General features: G+C 38.8%; 1 protein-coding gene across 2 annotated transcripts; it reads left to right on the top strand.

Moving 5' to 3' along the window:
* Positions 1 to 6,369: 6,369 nt before the first annotated feature.
* Positions 6,370 to 10,928, top strand: DEL1 (DP-E2F-like 1). 2 transcript variants are annotated; one of them, XM_089169537.1, is made up of 11 exons: positions 6,370 to 6,554; positions 6,660 to 6,727; positions 6,832 to 6,884; positions 6,979 to 7,056; positions 7,143 to 7,199; positions 7,340 to 7,454; positions 8,726 to 8,793; positions 8,880 to 8,952; positions 9,062 to 9,123; positions 9,199 to 9,601; positions 10,262 to 10,928. In XM_089169537.1, exons 1-11 carry the CDS (start codon positions 6,475 to 6,477, stop codon positions 10,351 to 10,353), a joined length of 1,149 nt encoding a protein of 382 aa, XP_089025663.1. In that variant the 5' UTR covers positions 6,370 to 6,474; the 3' UTR covers positions 10,354 to 10,928. The 2 variants fall into 2 exon arrangements, with proteins under 2 accessions (XP_089025663.1, XP_089025662.1); XM_089169536.1 differs by having other exon boundaries at positions 9,050 to 9,123; positions 10,262 to 10,924.
* The last annotated feature ends 7,846 nt before the right edge of the window (positions 10,929 to 18,774 follow it).

The raw sequence follows: 18,774 nt of genomic DNA, 5'->3' as shown, positions 1-18,774 counted from the left end.
AATAATGATAGGTATTATACAAGCTTATCTTTTCTTATATTAATGTTTCCCTTGAGTATGGGAATAATGATAAGATCTCATGCTAAGGTTTACGCAATTTGACTCTCTAGGTCACCCACGGGTGATTTATGAGAGCCAAATTTAGGGCTTTTTAAGATGGGTCAAATTTAATCAAATTGAAAGTACCCGTAGGATCCTTTTGTTGCCAATTAGATTTTCCCAAAGTTTTGCTTCATTATAGACTTCAAATTGGTGTCAAATTAGTGACCATTCACTAGTGACCCTTTTTAACCTAGTTTTCAGATTTGGGTTTTCGTGGGAAGATTTTAGGATATCCTTTGAAACCCAAATTGGCTCTAATTTGTGATAATTATTTCTTTTGCATAAATAGGTTAATATATCTTTAATCACTATTTTGTGGGAGTGGATTCTTGGATTTGGAGGAAGAACAAAGTAAAAGGTGAGGAATATACTAAACTTTATCTTACATGTGTAATGATGTTAGTTACTTTTCATTATTGATATCTTGTATTGCTTTAGTATTATCTTGTGGTTATTTGATGTCTTTTGTTAAATATGAATTGCTATAATTTATGTTTATTATTACTTCTGATGTTGCTCCTTGCTCTGAAATCTATTATTGTTGTTATGAAATGGAATGTGATTGTATGAGAGGAGAAATATTATTATTTCCTCTACCTTGTATTTTCTACTAGGGTTGTGGGTTCACCCATTGCCCTAGTGACATTATATGATTGCTTATATTGTGGTTGGGAATGGGGAATGCCCTTTAGGCATTTCTGCCATAGGATACCAGAGGAGGCGGTATGGGACGCATTCCTATGGTGTCCTTAGCTCTTTCCCGATTACTGATTTACATATTTAGGGCATGTCTAGAAGTGTTTGGTTAGGTGACCTCATGAGTACCACTACCCTTTCGGCAGGGGTATTGAAGCCGGTTAACCCATGATGTTAGTGGCTAAGTCCTGTGTGTCAAGTAGGCCCACTATCATCATAGAGAGGTAGGGTTGCATATAATAGATAAGGGCTCATGGGCACTCAAGACCGGTGAAATGACCCGTGAGAGGACATGGAGATCATCCTGTCTATTATATGTGGATGACCACTGGGTTAAGGGATGGGATCCAACAGATGCCTCCCGTCGAGGATTCCATTCATAGGTGGGAAAGTATCGAACCAACAGGGCACTAGGCATGAGGGGAGATATTGGATACTGAACCGAGTTGGTTGGTGCCATAGGGGAAGTATCTATACCACATGTAGTATGAGACCGTATGACTTTGCATTGGGCTTAGAATAATCCTTGACGCGCGCCAAATCTTATACCAATGGTGATGTGAGAGAGTGGTGACCAAGTCCCCAACCATGGCTTGACAGGACTTTACACAACAACCGCGGAGAACCCAATAGACGTGCATCAGAGCCGTGAGGGAAGAGTGATGAGACAACCCAAAGAAGACTGGTGTATGACTTAATGCGTGTCTACCATATAGACTTCATGATAGAGTTAGGAGCATAATCATTCATATATCATATCATTGTCATTAATTTCATTATCGATATTTATGTTATATGTGTGGTGTGAAATCTTGAGAATGAATGTGTGATATGATGTTGAGTTGACCTCACTGAGTTCTGTTGAACTCATTCCTTTTATATGTCTTTTTCTATTAGATTATACTGCAGGTTATGAGGACTTATTCCAAATGGAGGATTCGTTGCTAGTATATCTTATTGAAGGAGTGACCGAAGAAGAAGTGGACGCACATGGAGCTTCATGCCAGTATCAAGACTATTCTTTTAGTTGGGATTCCATTAGAGAACTAGTCTAGTTTAGTTTTCCGCTACGTTGAAAATTACTCTCTTTTCTTTTCAAAACTCTGATGTTATATTTTTATTTTGAAATAATGGATAATTGTAACCATTATTTCGGTTTTGATAACTTAGTATGATAAACTTGATTTATTCTTGTCCATTTAATTATGCTATATCATGTTTTGTATGGATTTTTCACTGAACCTAGATCTTGCGGTGTATCACCCCCACAGGCATTCGGGTAATGACCAGATCTGGCTGGGTGGGGTGTGACACCGATCTTCAAGTGCCCGTGAACCCAAGTCTAGCTATTTGCAACCCTACCAATAAATGGCCCCTTTCGGGTATCCGTAGCATGGTTTATGTCTTCTCACGGGTTGGTTACCGGTCTTGAGCGCCCATTAAACCATACACTACCATAGGTCGTTCGGTCTCAATGCCCTTCTGATTCGGGTCTGACACGACAAGGACATCCTAGCCACACAACTAGATAATCCTATGTATGTCATCCAATAACCCAGGAAAGTGTCGATAGGCACCTTCGGAGAACATCCCAAACTATTCCCTCCGATGCCCAAGGACAGAAGCGTCAATAGGACACTCCCCAATCCCAAGTTATACTTAAGCAATCACATACTCGAGTCCATCATATAACATACATTTGATACATCATCATGATAGAAGTTAAATCATAACATCGAAATGATTCATTTTATATACAAGTAACAAGAATAATATAACGAGAGTATATGAAATCACAATACTACTGTTCTAAAACATGTATAGTAGTCCTATGATATTCAAAAGCAATTAAGAGACTATGTTTACTAAGTTATGAACATCAAGACATACGTACATAGCCTATGTATTTATGGCGATAACCATCCTTACCTTAAGTTGAGTTGATGACGATCCAAGAGTCACAAAGGAATGATCCAATAATAGTGTTAAGACCCTAAACAAACATAAATAAGAGATTAGAGAAAATACGGGAAGATCGGAGGTCGAACGGGTCAAAACTGGGTGAAGTTGCAGTCAGCAACATGTTTGGTCGATGCTCTTGGTTGATGGCATCGACCTAGGAGGATCGACCAAGACAGTCTCGGGACTGCATATTGGATTTTGGTCTGAAATCGGTCTTCCGGGGCTCGGATCAATTTGGAACTTGGAGGGATGCTTAAGAACAGTATAAGAACACTACAAATCAAGAAATTAACACAATCTAAAGGTCTAAATAGAAAGCCCCAAATTGAACTACTAAGTTCAATAGACAAGAATCATAGCATGGATTGAAATCAATTGCATTTGCATTGGAAATGCATGAATTAGCTAGGGGAACTTATAGGAATTTGGTTAGAATCATATGCTAGAAATAAACATAGACATGGCACACTATATACATCAGTTTTGGATAAGAAAGCATGAAGTTAAAAAGAGAATCAAAGGAAATGCATATGCAAGGCTTTAAATGAGAGCATAGCATCAAAGGGCAAGGGAGAGGATCATAGGTTAAGCAAGAGTGAACACTTGAGTGATGGTTGCAAGGTTGCAGCATCAACTCTAAGGTTTCAACAGCAAGAAGAGGAATAGAAAAGAATTGAAAAGAATAGAATAGAGAGTGAGAGTGATGAATCATACCTTGTAGTTGTTGATGGAGACAAGGAACAATGATTGACAATGATTTGGGTGGAATCCTCTTCACCAATGCCAAGGAGGTGCTTTGGGAAGCTCTCCCCACATTCTCATGAGTGGTAATGATTAGAATAGGGAATATTCCAAAGAATCATTAACTTTTGAGTCTGGGAAACTTTGGTTGATGCTTTTGGTCGATGGCATCGACCAAGACAGGTTTCAACAGAAAATCCAGAATTAGTTCAGCAACTTCAGACAGGGATTTGAAGGGCTATACAGGGTCAAATTGAGTGGGGTTTTCTTCTACAAGTCAATGAAGAAGTCTAATTTCAGGAAATACCTTCGGATTGTGCACGGGAGTCCATTAGGCACTTCAACTAATTAATTCTTCTTCGATGCGTAGATTCTCACTAAACACCGACAATGTACTCAAGTAAGGGGTATCATCGTCAATGTCCATGGGCTCAAACTCCGACTCAAAATTATCAATCAAAAGGGTCCACAAGTCTCTTCTACAACTACTTCGGGTCTTCAGACCTATAAACAACAATGGATCCGGGTTAGGATAGGGCTGGATTTTACACATGGTACTTACATGGAAGCACTACTACAAATCCCAGAAGCACATATTTGGAATCCGGGCATCTTGGTGGCTGAAATGTCACAACTACTGCTTTTGAATAGGGAGTATCTCACACACTTCAACATCTCTAATCCTACTCCATCCACACCCTCTTTCTCACACTCTAATGACTCTTGAGTCTTTCTATTTCCCCAAATGGTGAAATCACTGCCAGTCTAGCAAGACAAGCATTGGAAAAAGAAAAACTCCCCACTCTGCCTAGTGCTTACAAGCAGTGGTGGACATTTTTTTGGAAACTACCCTTGCACCCCAGATTTAAAGCTTTCTTTTGGCGTTTTCTGAATGCAAGGTTACCAATTAAGTCTACTCTATCCCAATGGAAAGAGATGCAAACTTGTTGTGAACTTTGTGGAGACAAGAAGGAGACATTATAACACATCTTTATTTCATGCGAATGGACTAAGAGAATCTAGGCAGTAGGACCAATAGGATTAAGAATGGAGCAAATAGCACATGAATCTATACTCCATATGTGCAATGACTTCCTCCTTAACCTCCGGTTGGACATAAAAGCAAAGTGATGGTTTTTCTCCAAAATAATTATCAACTGTTATTTTGTGTGGAAAGAAAGAAACTATATAATCTTTAAAAGTCACAAACCAAACTCCCACAAACTCCTTGACAATGTCTAATTCTAGTTATAGGTAACAAACAAAACTTAGGAAAACACCCCCACCCTCTAGAAAAATAAGAAAAACATATCCAAAACTCAAACTCTCAATGTATTAATTGACAAATATTTACCAAACTCATATTCATATCTGTATGTAGGGGTATCTGATGCTGACTTGACTACTATAGGGTGGAGTGTGGGGATAGCTGCACCAGAAAGAATAAACAATATAAAAGCAGGAATGGATCAAAACCTCAACAAGATGGAAGTAGCAATAGTGGCAAATCGGGAAGGACTGAAGTACACAACAACAACAAAGATACCAATCAAAGAAATCTGGTACAACATCCCTGAAGTTCTCAACTTGCTACCAAAACCTAAAAAAGTTGCATGGCCATTACATTGAACTACATCTTTGGTGGACATTCTAATTGAACGCCAACATACATTGTTTTGTAACTTCAAATCCCCCACCCTCTTAAACCACTTTATTAACATAACATATACTATAGCCTCTAAAGTGGACAAAACTTACAAACCCAGTGCCAATACAACTGCATTATGTATTACTAAGGACTGATTTGTTTTTGGGAAAATTACGTGATTAGCTGCTTTTAGGTTTTCCCTTACAAAAATAGCCACTCAATGTTTCACTTTACAAAACTAGCTAAAACTAAGTTTGCAATTACAAAATTAGCCAAAATAGTGTTTTTTCACCTCTTTGGACATTTTTACCCCTAAAATTGACCGTATCGGCATAAGAGTGAAAATGTCCAAAGGGTTTAAAAAAATAATAACTTTTCCCTTTTGGACAAAATAGTGATTTTTTCTCTCTATGTGATCAATTTGAGGGGTAAAAGTATCCAAAGAAGTGAAAAATCAATATTTTGGCTAGTTTTGTAAATCCAAATTCTGTTTTAACTATTTTTGTAAAGTGAAACATTAAGTGGCTAATTTTGTAAGAGGAAACCTAAAAGAAGCTATTCACGTAATTTTCCCTTTGTTTTTAAACTTTTGCTTTATTAAATTATAAAATAAAATAAAATAAAAAGACTTAAAGCTTCCATCAAAGGGTTTGAAAGGGCTGACTGGCACGAATTGAAAGAATAAATTTTCTTTCTCTTTGATTGTGGCAAAACACGTCATGTGAACTTTCTCTAAGAGTTCAAGTATTTGCTGACTTGCTCTAAGTTTCAGAAACAATTTCTTTACAAAAAGGGTAAAAGCAGCGTGTAACTGATTCTTTCTTGGGTAAGAGCTTTGTAGGTGCATATGAGCAAACAGACCCTTATTTCTTTGGACTCTACTAAATAGAATCGACCACGTGCTGTTTATCGGTTTGAGTTGAAAACTGGAATGTGATTCCAATTGCTAGGGCGGTAAGTGTTGGAAAATGGAGGGAAAACTCCGAAAGTGAGTAACCTTTTCGAATAGAATAAAACAAGCCCAAAAGAGTAAAAATACAGAAAACACCTTTGTATTATACCCAAACGGGAAGCTCCATAGATTTATTAAGTAATTTCTAAACTCAAGTCACGTGACTCATGCATCAGGCGCGCTTCAGAATCTCAATTTGAATTTCGAACCCGCGAAGTGAGCATTAGATTTCTGATCTTTAATTAACCGTTTTCCCTCCCTTTTCTTTTCCAAATCTTAGATCTGCAGAACTTATTAGTTAAGCTCAAAGAAGATTAACAGCGGAGAAAAAAAAAAGGAAGAGGAGGAGAAGGAGATCGAGATTCGTTCGTTGATGGCTGCTTTGTCAGACTCTGAAATAAGGAATCACGCCTATAGCAGAAAGCAAAAATCTTTGGGGATTTTGTGTTCCAAGTAACATATCTCGTTCTTTTCTCAACTTCATTGGTTCTATTTCCTGTAGATCTATTTTTCTTTCCTTTCTAATTTTGTTCTCAAATTTGTGGTATCTTTGAGCAGCTTCTTGAGCTTATACAACCGAGATGACACTGAGTCCTTTGGTTTGGATGATGCAGCGGACCAATTAGGTTGAAATCTGTTCTATGATCTCCATTCCCCCCTTCTCTTCCTTTTTGTTAGCTTCTGCTGCTTCATGGGTTGATTGTGTTATTTATTATTTTTGGGGGTTCAGGAGTTGAGCGGAGGCGGATCTATGATATAGTCAATGTCTTGGAAAGCATCGGGGTATAATACTTGATATTTTGGTCCTCACTCTTCCAAGTGTCAAAATTTGACTCTGCTAAGTCCTGAACAAATAGTGTTTATTACATGTATTTAGGTTCTATCCAGAAAGGCAAAAAATCAGTACACATGGAAAGGGTTTGGACAAATTCCCCAGTCTCTAAAGGAGCTTAAGGTAATCTTATTCGATTTATCTGTTCACAGATTTCTGGTGGTTTGAGACTTCAGTCGCCCTAATTTTTTGTTCTGATTCTTGATTAGGAGGAGGCTCTAAGAGAAAATTTTATGAACACCTACGATGCTAGCTACAGTGAAAAAGTACGTTTTTTTAAGCATTTGATCTGCCTTCTCTCTCCCCCTCTCTCCCTCCCTCTTTGTTTTCTTAGCCCCGTTCCTTTTTACTGTGGTTTTTCTCTCATAATATTTGAGTAGGAAGATTCTCTTCTTTTTCTCTAAAGGGTTCTGATGACGAGAAGGATGAAAAATCTATTGATCCAAACACTGAGAGCAGGGTAGACAAATCAAGCTCCACTTCTGCTTTTTCAAAAGCTTCTGTGTATTCCAGAACTTCTGGTAGTATTCATGTCTGCCTTTACTTAGTTGTCTTTGTCAAATTTTATTGTCAATACGGTAGAGGATGCACATTACTTCCCCTTGTTGAGATTGTATCTGTCATCTTTGTGGAATTTGGCTTCTTTTTAATTATTTTTTAGGTGCATCCCAAAAGGAAGAAATCAGAGGGAAGTTGGGGGTAGGGTGTCCAAACGAGGCTAGATATGCCTAGGAGCAATCCACAAGGAAGAATCAAGGCCCTAGATGACAACAATTAGTTTGTTACTTGGGGAATCTGAGCGGCCTAGGCACAAGCCGCACAACTAGAGAGAGCTTGGACCAAACATCCCTGTAGATGGCCTTCCAAATTCGGTTAAATAATATAGATTTGAAACTCCATCTATGAAGGTTCCGCTCCTACCAGATGTGAGTCAGACATGCGTCAAACGACTTTCCCACAATGTTCGTGATAGAGTAACCAAAAAAGTGGTGATCCAATTGCCCTCGAACCTAAGGTACTGAGGGTGTCTACACGTAGGCTAGACAGAGACAAAGGCACGAGTCCAAATGGGTTTGCAGAAGCGGCAAGTGAAGAAAGGTGTGGATTGTCCTTCAGCTCAAAGTAAAAGATTTCGGTAGGTGAGCTTGAATGGACCAGCTGACGAGGAAGGATTAGGTGGGAAGGCAATGCGACAGGACTCTCTCTCCAGGCAATAAAACATGGTGAGGGATGTAGCTTTTGAACCATACTAGGTTATTCTAGGAAACCTTTGGGAAGGGGTAAGGATGTCAAACGATACAGTATAGGAAATCGGTACCCAAAACTGAAATTATACCATACCATTTTCATATCTCTATTTGCAATTTATTGTATAGTTACCATATGGTACGATTTTGGTACAAATACACAATGCAAAAATGGTATGAATATGGTATTAGATGCTGGAATACAGTGTTGGTATGTAAACTGTTCAAAATAATATGAATATGGTACTAAGCAGTATAGTTTTGGTGTGTAAACAGTACAAAAACAGTATGGTATGGTTTCAGTATGTAAATGGTATTATTTGGTATGGTTCTATACATACCTTTGGTATGACACCTGTAGCTGGTACCATACTGTATTGAATAAAAAATTGTACCATCTGTTTTTGAAATGGTTCGACACAGTACAGTTTTACAGTCAGTTTCGTTTCGGTGTTTAGTTTGACACCCTTGGGAAGGGGGAGTGGCTGAGGTTCCAAGTGGCTGTGGCCTCTTTTTAATTGTTGGTTTGCTTCTTAATTCCACAGACAACAGAAGAGATAAATCCCTGGGACTTCTTACACAAAACTTTGTGAAGCTATTCCTCTGTTCTGATGTAAGCATGTGTTGCACCTTTGTTCTAGTTTGAATTTTCTTAAATCGTTTCTGTTTTTACCTTTGTCCAGTTCTTTGTTTCTTCAGTCAGACGTGATTACCCTTGATGCTGCTGCTAAGATGTTGCTTGGTGACTCGGAAAATTCATCTCAGATGAGAAGTAATTAACCTTCCTTGTTCCTCTTCTGAATTGCTTACTGAGGAATAATTGAAAGCGAAAATTCTTAATACTCAATGACTAACACTTCTTTCATAAGATAATTCTGCAGCAAAAGTCAGAAGATTATATGATATTGCAAATGTTTTGTCTTCGATGAATCTTATTGAGACGGTAAATATCGAAGACGTCCTCGATTCTTCATGTTAAAGACATGTTTTGAACAGTTTTAACAATTTCTTTTTACAGACCCGTTATGCTGAGAGCAAGAAGCGTGCATTCAAGTGGCTAGGTTTTACAGAGAAACTTGAGAATGGATCTGCTAGCTCTTGTAATCTTGAGAATAGCCGGAAAAGAGTGTTTGGAACTGAAATAACAAATTCTAATTTCAAGAGAAACAAGGTAAATTCCTTGATGGAAGAGAAGGCTAAACACAAGCCCAACATCCAAATGCAAACACACGAGAATATGGAAAGTGATATGAGTAGAAACCCAGCAGAGCAACAACTCAAGCAAAGCTCCAAGGCTTTTGTGTTTGGCCCTTTCAGTCCAGCTGTTGGGCCTAAAGTTGGTAACTCGGATAGTAATGTAAAAAAGGTCCAGGACTGGGAGAACCTTGCCTCTACTTATCGCCCTCAGTATCACAACCAAGGTATACTCTTAAAAATTCACAAAAGTTATATTCAGTTTACATTCCATCATTTTCTGATAACCATTCGGTTGACCCTTTGTGGTTGGAATCAAGTTGAGTGTCCTGCATCAATAGGCCATTATATTTAGATTATGCTTTTTTCTACTTGTATGCTTTGTTATTTGTTGATCCAACCAGTGACAGCTCCGATCAAAGATATCATGGCTGTGAAAAAGTATTTGATAATCTGTAGTCTGGAAGGTTCAAGTTTGGACCAGAGAAAGGACAGAAACCAAAGATTCTTTCTGGGTCATCTTTGAACACTAATAAGAGATGTGCATTTCTTGCAATATGCTAGGAAGATCACTTATTTTCTTGCACTTCAATTGCATATGGGTTTAAGTGCCAGAAATTGAGTTTGTATCTTTTCCTTGTCACCTTCGCATTATGGGGATCTGGGCATTCATTGGATGATCCATCCAAGGTGGTATCCCAATTGATGAAACCTTCTGGCCTTTGGTCTTTTGCCTCAAGGTTGGATTGGGGAGAGATCATTTTCTTGAAACTTTATGGGCTATGCTGGTGTGGGTTTAGCCTCCTAATCCCTGAAGTAGTAGTAGTATCTGAATTGTGAAAACTCTTCCAACAAACTGACATCATTATTTTGTTTAAATCATGCAGCTTTGAATGACCTCTTTACTCATTATCTGGAGGCATGGAAGTCATGGTATGTGGAAGTTGCTGGCAAGCAACCTGTAGAAAATCTCTCTTAATGGTCCTTGAACTTTTTAATGACAGTGTACACATGTATCAATGAAGTAACATCTTTTGTACCTCCATTCAATTTTTTCGGGGGAAGTAGCCTTTTCGGGTGGATGCTATCAATGATCTGACCAGAATGGCTATACCCATTTTTCCTTGTAATTTCCCCCTTTTGAATTGGATAAAATTTGTATCAAGGGTCTGTTGACCCATAAAGGATTGTTTACTTTCTTAGTTCTTGTCTCTCCTGAAACTAAATTTAAGTGGCTTTGATTTCAAGGGTTTGACCCAATTTGAGTAGCTGTGCCTCTTTATTTCGGATTCTTTTTGGATGCTTTGGCAAGCAGCTCAACTCGGGATTCTAGTTTAAGTTTGGACACACTATTGTAAAAAAGTCAATCCTTGTTGCAATTCAAACTAGTATTTATTACTATTATATCTGGACACTATTGCTTTTTCTGCTGAATGCCATTTTCTCAAAGGTTAGAATCAGAAATAATCCAAAGAATTCATGAAACGGGAAATAATTGATTTTACTGCTGGAGTGCTGGTTAAAGCATGAAGGGGATACAAAGAAACCAAGATTGGTTAGTAAGGGATTTCCCCCCTTCTATTCTGCATTTCTTCATTTCTCTGTCTCCCTCTGCTATATAGCCTATATTGTAATGTCCATATAGGTTTTAGTAGTAGCGGATTAAGTCGATAAAAATCATTTGTTGTCCGCATCTCTCTGTTTTTTTTGGTAACCGCATCTCTCTATTGTGCTTCAACAACAAAAAAGTTGTAGCCTAAGCTCACCTTTCATTTTTCATTTGTCATTTCAAATTCTCATTTATCTTCTCACCTTTTTTTCTCAATAGAAATACTATTTTATTAAAAAAAGAATTTAATAGAGTACAAGAAAGAAGGGTACAATAACAATAAGCCTTGTCCCAACTAAATGAGGTCGGCTAATACATTTTTGCCTTCCAATCAGTTCTGTTTGAGGCCATGTTAGATAAGGCCTAAACTATGCATATGCTTTCTTACCACTTCTCTTAAGGTTATCTTAGGTTTGTCCATAATTCTTCTAGTTCATTCAATTTATATTATATTACTTCTCAGTACAGGGCATTTGTAGGTTTCCGTTAAACATGGTCATGCCACCTTAAACAATTTTCTCAAAGCTTATCACTTATGGAAGCATCTCCTAGACCAACTCTAATATGATCATTCTTTATCTTATCCTGAATGTACCTCTCCAGTTCATCTACCATGTTTTAATTCTTTGGGAAACATCATCCTTTATATCACCTATTTTATTTATGATTGAACCTAGGTACCAAAAACAATCTGTGAAATCCCTCCCAAACCCTAACCTAGAAATCTATGTTGTAGGTTCGAAAACTTGAAATCAAGGAAGAAGACAGTTTTGGGCCAACTCATTTGAACCCATTGGATCTGACCTAGAACCAGTGGAGGTTGATGATGAAGATCCTATGGAAACCCTAACTTTGGAAGAAGATGCAATTTGAACGATGACGGACTTGGAAGATGGACCATGAGTGCAGTATTGACACCTTGGAAGGTCCTATAGAACTAGGTAAGACTCTTTCTTAAGTTAGAAAAGGACCCAAGTGGAGCTTCTGGCTTTTGGAGACCAAAAATCAAATTTTGACCAAAAGGCATTGGTTGGTCGATTGCTTTGGTTGCCCAAGTGACCAAGCCAAGCGACCAAACCATCCTTTGAGATAGATTTGGTATTTTGAGAAATTAAGGTTTCCGAAGCCCTATATAATCAATATTCGATCTAATTCAAGCCACATTGCCTCTAAGCTTGTGGAGAATGTGAGAAGAACCCTAGAGCACCCTCTCCAACGCCAAGGAAGATCCCCAAGCATCCGTGAGAGATTCCTTTGTCGAATCTTCTTCTTCAAGATTAGTAATTGCTCTCATTCTCTCTAGATTTATTCTTTCTTTTGTTTCTATCCATTGTTGTGATTGTGAGAAGGGTCTTACGCTATTGTAATGACCCATTCTTATATTTTCACTGTAACAACCCCTGTAATTCTAATCTGGAATCCATATTTTAGGTCCGATAACCCGAAGGTCAAGCCGGGTTAAGTTGTGGAGTGTTCGGATAGAAGTCCATGATACATACTCTGAACCCATGGATCTGGATTCTCTTGATGAAAAACCTGCCTTGTTGGGAAGCTGGACCTCTAGTGGAAGGCAAGTGGCATTTGGAGATGTCTGGAGTGAAGGTAAGACCTCCCCCATGTGTTGATTAGGGTTCGGTTGAGGTTGGCTGTCAACCCCTTGAGCAAAGCACCCTTGTACAACAATGTACTAGGGGGCGGTCGCTTGGGGTGGCTGATTGGCCCAATCAACCACCTTAAGCAACCATCAGGTCCTGCTTGCGGGAAATTGCCCTAATTTGCCCCTGTTCTCTATAAATAGCAACCCTCGCCCTATTAACATATTATTATATTCGGGATTGCTATTTTGGACGGTTAGGCTGCAGTGGAGAAGTGCTAGAAGGTGAGCGAAGTGCGGATTGTGATCTAGAACCATTCCCCCTCTGTTCTTGTTGATTTGGTTGAGGTAAGTGAATCTCCATTCACCCATTCTCTTTTTTTCAGCTATTGAATAGTGTAGATCTATCCCCATTGTGTTGGTGGTTACCAATCTTGTTATCTGTATCCCCTTTTCAATGTTCTTGATTGGATTCCGTCCAAAAATGAATCCCTGCATTCGAATAAAGGATGGATCTAATCAGGGAAGGATTTGGGTGATGGATCTGTGTTAATTTAGGGTTTCTATTTTGCTCATTGGTTGTAGATTTGAAATTCAGATTGAAATCGGATTATCAAAAGCCTGAGTTTCGGATTTGAGCTGTTTGTTTTTGGGGCGGTTGCTCAAGGCGGTCGCTTGAGCCAAGCAACCAGCCCAAGTGATCGGCTGGGTCACAATAGCAATGTGACTTTTGGCTTTTACTTGATTTGACTCATGTTACTTATATAATACTGTAACCCAGTGTTTAGGTGTTCTCTGTCTTTACTGAAAATCTTCTAATTGTGATCGGTTTGCTTTCTAAGGAACTTTTACTTATTTATAGGTAAGGACATACATTCTTGTCTTTATGCAATAACATGTACATGATGAATCAGTTGCTTTCTTTACTATTTACTAATCATGTACCTTGCTGTAACTGTATAAAGCATGATGATAGTACTGTATACTTACTGTTTGTGATGTGCTTTTATGTATTTTATCGCTTATGATATTGAATGACCGGTTGTGGTATGATGGTGAATGATGTATTGTAGTTGTGATGATGAATCAGTTGCTTTCTTTACTATGGGATACATGCTCACTGATGCCTCTAGCACTATCATGATTGCTATATGACATACCTAGTGTAAAACCCAGCCCTAACCTTGACCCGGAAACCTTGTTATTTGTAGGTCCAGTGACCCGAAGTAAAGTAAGAAGTCAGCTTTGGGCCATCCCAGTGGAGGACTTGTTGTCTGGCTTTGAATCCATGAGAGTTGATGATGAAGTTTTATTTATGGAAACTGAATCTTGATGAAGATCGGATTAGTTGATGGACTTGGAGTGCTCTCTATCATGGTTTGAAGGCATTTCTACCTATTAGGTAAGTCACTTGATATGTGTGCAAAACCCCTTTAGGATTGGATTTGATCTGGGTCTTCAATTCCCTGTTTTGGAATTGCTGTCTGCATTGGTCGACTGGACCAGTTGACCAATCCACTCGACCAATGGGTGCTGTCTTTGGCAATTAGGTCTTGTTTGCTCTATTTAAGTCCAATCTCGAGTCTACTTCGTATTTGCTGCCTCCAAACTCTTTGGAACGAACCAAAGACCTCTGCAAGTCATCTCCCTTGCATCCTTGGTGATTTTCTTGACGGATCTTCGTAAAAACTCTTCCTTTTGCATCAAAGGTATGTCTACACTCTCTTCTTCTCCTCCATCTCTGTTTTTTTTCTTTCCTTTTTGAGTTGAGACAGTAGAGGAGATGCTGCATTCTCTGTTGCAAACATCTCTGGACTTGTCTCTCATGATCATCCTAAGGATTAATGGCTAAAACAATGATCTTAACCATGATCATTGCAAGCTTTTGAAGGAATCATGATCAAACCATGATCTAGTCTTTGTTTAACTTTTGATTTGAATTCTGATCTCCTTGGATCTTCTATATTGATCATGTTAGTAGTCAATTGCTGTGTTTTCTTTTCATGATCCATGATCTATCAATCTCTAGTTGTTTCTCTTCTACCATACCATGTTTTCTTCATGAATCATGATAGTTACATATATGGTAGGTTTTGTTTCCTTATTTAGATTTATGCTCTTAGGTCTATTTTCTTGAAGATCTAAGTATGCTTTTCATGGTACCTTTACCTGAATCAATGATTCATTCTCCTATTGTTCTTGTCTTTGATTTCTATCTTGAATTCTTCAAGAACCATGATTGATCTAATTATGGTAACTTTTTGTTTCCTAATTTGGATCTTGATGGCTTGATTCGATTAGTGTTTTGAGGTCCCCTATATGTTAGGATACTACTGATGCAGTTTACCCCTTGATTAGTACCCTTTTGAACCACCAAATTCGGATTTTATATCTCAAAACTCTGATTTTATAGGCTATTGTCTGCATTGGTCGACTGATTGGTCGATTGGACCAGTCGACCAATCCACTCGACCAATGAGTACAGCAACTCCAGAATTGGTCTGTTTTGGATGTTTTGATATCTTTTCTGTTAGGGATCTTTCCTAATATGTTGTATACACTTGTTTAGGACCTTCTTCTCAAGTTTGTCAAGATCTTACTTGATTTCTTAGGATTCCTTTGCAAGTTATAAAAGGTAAGGATGGTTACTTCTTTAACAACATAAATTGCATATCTTAGTTTCTATATTTGAATCTTGTTAAGTTATTTCTTTAATTAGATTCTTATAATGTCATACTACTGTGGTACTGTCTTGATATCAGTAGCATTACTTATTCATATTGAATTGACTCATGTATGATTTACTTACCAGTTATATACAAATTGATTGTAGTTATTGATTTCTTTCCATATATGAAGTTACCATATATGTGATGATATGAATTGATGCATGTGTATGCTTAAGTATGGTTTGGAAAGGAGAGGTGTCCTTTTGACACTTCTATCCTTGGACTACTACAGGAATATTATGGGATGTTTCCGGAGATGCCCTCTGGACACCTTCCTAAACTGTTGGATGACATATCTAGGACTGTCTAGTAGTGTTGTGCTAGGATGTCCCGTTATGTCAGACCCTAATCGGAGGGGTATTGAGACCGAACGACCCGTGGTAGCAATGGGGATTCATGGGCGCTCAAGACCGGTAACCAACCCGTGAGAGGACAGGAATCACATTGTGGGGGCCATTTATTGGTAGGGTTGCATATGGATAGACTTGGGCTCACGGGCGCTTAAGACCGGTAACCAACCCGTGAGAGGACGTGAGAGCTTCCCGTTTACCATATGTGGATGACCAGTAGGGTTGATGAGTCCGTAGTCAGGGACTATGAGGACTCTAGTGTGAAGGATACCGGAAAGGATCGTCAGGGACGAGGAATGGACGTATCTGGATTTGACTTGATGTAACTAAGTAGAAGACTTGCATTTGGCTAGGCTTTACCCTGACATGCGCCGGTACTTAGACCAATGGTGATGTGAGAGAGTGGTGACCTATACCCCCAGCCATGGAATGTCCCGAGGGATGCCGGATCCATTACCAACTGATGATGAGTGATTGAGACCTTCCTAAAGAAGTACGGTGCTATGACTTAAAGCATGTCTGCCAATAGAGACCAGCATATGTAGAGTTAGATTCATTCATTCATTGTTTGTCTCATACCATATTGCATTTATGTTTGTTCTGAAATCCTGCCATTTATGTTATTATGGATTTAACTGCCTTACTGAGTTTGTTTGAAACTCATTCCTTTATTGTACAATGTTTGTTAGACTATTCTACAGGTACTGAATATTATGACGGCCCCTATGAAGAAGCGCAAGGAGAAGAGGCATATCTCCAGGAAGGTGATTGCGGTTACAACAATTACACTGAAAATCCCGCGAGTGGTTATGCTCCGTACGATGCTTAGTTCGACCATTGAGTGGAAGCGCCCTTGTGCCGTTTATGAGATTTATACTTATAGGGATGTTGCTATAAAGTTGAGAACAATTTAGTTACCCATTGTACCTGCTACTGGGATTAGATTCTGTCTTGCTTATTCTCTTTTAGAACTACTTTTCCGCTGGTTGTAGAGTGGGATTTTGCCTCACTTTACTTATCTGTTTTAGACACTCTGACTATATCTAGTACTCTGATTTATATATATGATTCATTCTTTCCTTATTTGGATCTATGGTTTATCTTCTGCACTTTTATTTTTATTGTTCATGATTATGTTATTGTTTATGTGGGAGGTTGATTACTCGATACCTGATCTTCGGGCTGTGGATCACACTCTCGGGTATGCCAGATAGGGTACCGGCTGGGAGGATGTGACACCTAGGAAGTCTAGAATTGCATGGCTAGGTACCCCACATACTACTACCCTTTCGGTATGGGAATTGAAGCCGGATGACCCGTGACGATGGTGATGTGACATTGTTTCATTCTACAGTGGTAACCAGTCCGTGTGGAGATTCAGTGGTCCACTGTTGTTCATGCAATGGTAGGGTTGTATATGTTAGGGTTGGGCTCATGGACGTCCAAGGAGCGGACCGGGTGTCGTGAGGAGTCATGAGAGCATTCCGCCCCAACAATATGTGGATGACCATAGGGTTAGGGAGTGGAGTCCAACAGTGGTATCCAGTCCGTGAGGGTTCTCATTCATAGGTTGCGAAGGATATGGAACCGAGTTGGTTGGTGCCATAGGGGAAGTATCTGGACTTCATGTAGTGTGTTACCAGTATGACTTGCATTGGATTAGAAACCCCGACATGCACCAGTACTCATTACCAATGGTCGTGGTAAGTGAGTGTTGACTTAATCCCCAGCCATGGATGCCTGATGAGGACTTTACCCATTTACCTAGGATCCCAACAGAGGTAACCAGTCCGTGAGGCATCAGAGTGACTAACCTACTCAGAGGAGGGGTGGTGTTATATCTTAAAGCATGTCAGCTGTCTAGAGACTTGCATAGTTAGATCTTAGTAGCATTCATAATATTTCATATCATTCATATCATTCGTATCATGTATGCATTGATGATTGTTTTGACATATAGATGAGAAATGTGTTATCCTTACTGAGTTCGTTAGAACTCATTTTTTTTCTTTGTATGTTATACTAACTATGCAGATGGTTTCACAAAGTCAGAAGTCGGAGATAATCCGAATGACCGAACATTCTCGTATGAAGAGGACGTGGCACAGTCAGTGGGAGATGGTGATAGCGTGCACAAAGTGTCCTGCAGATATATGCTTGGAGTGTGCTTACAGCACCCATTGAGGGCAGAAGGACACAGATTGCTAGACATTTTTCTGATTGTTTGGAGAAGAACTGGAGAACCCTCTTTCTTGTCAAGCATGAACAATTTATCTTAGCTTTAGAAAAAGAATTTGGAATGAAACTTATTTAGTTTATTTTGATTGCTTCTACTGAACTTGTCATTCTTTTTGAACATGGATTCCTTCTTTGATTATTTTATTGGAGTATTTGGACTCCTGTAATCCTTTAATTAATTATTGAACTTGCTCTTGCTTTTGATTTGTCTATACTTGCATTTATTATTATTGATGGGTAAGACCATGGATCCTGTGACGGATTGCACCATGGGTTGTTGGGCGGGTAACCGAGACCAGTGGGTGGGGTGTGACACCCACAGTCTTAGAGTGAATCCCCATTCACTCTATCCTTTCCGTGGATAACACGGTATGATTTCAGTATCAAACCTAGCATGACCTTCATGATCTTATACTTATTTAAGTTATTTGATTTCTAAACTATGTTACATCTATTCTTAGGTTATTTGTTGACCATGATCTACTATTTTCTTATCTCTAGAGTGAATTCTCAATCACTCTAGTCTATCCATGAAATCTGCGGACTGATTTTGGATTAAACGTATTATGTGATTTATTAGATCTTCGCTCCGTGACCATGTTAGATGCTTAGATCTTCATAGATAGTCTCCTTATACTATTTCAAAATTTTCCTATTAATTTCGGAGTGTTCGGAACTCAAACGATGAGTTTTCGATAAAAAATTAGGTATTCTGCCCGTACATAGAAGGCTTGGTCGCCCCAAGCGACCAAAGGGTACATAATACAACAACTGTCCCTGTTTTGGTCATGTTTCATCTCCGACCTTTAGGGTTTGTTCTGAATACTTAATCATTGTATGATTAGGGTTTCTTTGGTAACTTTGGACTTATCTTTGAGTG

Source organism: Hakea prostrata, chromosome 9, assembly GCF_041222555.1.
Source record: "Hakea prostrata isolate BN-2017 chromosome 9, UWA_Hpros_2, whole genome shotgun sequence".
Lineage (NCBI taxonomy): Eukaryota > Viridiplantae > Streptophyta > Magnoliopsida > Proteales > Proteaceae > Hakea > Hakea prostrata.
This window is presented reverse-complemented; position numbering and strand designations above follow the sequence as displayed.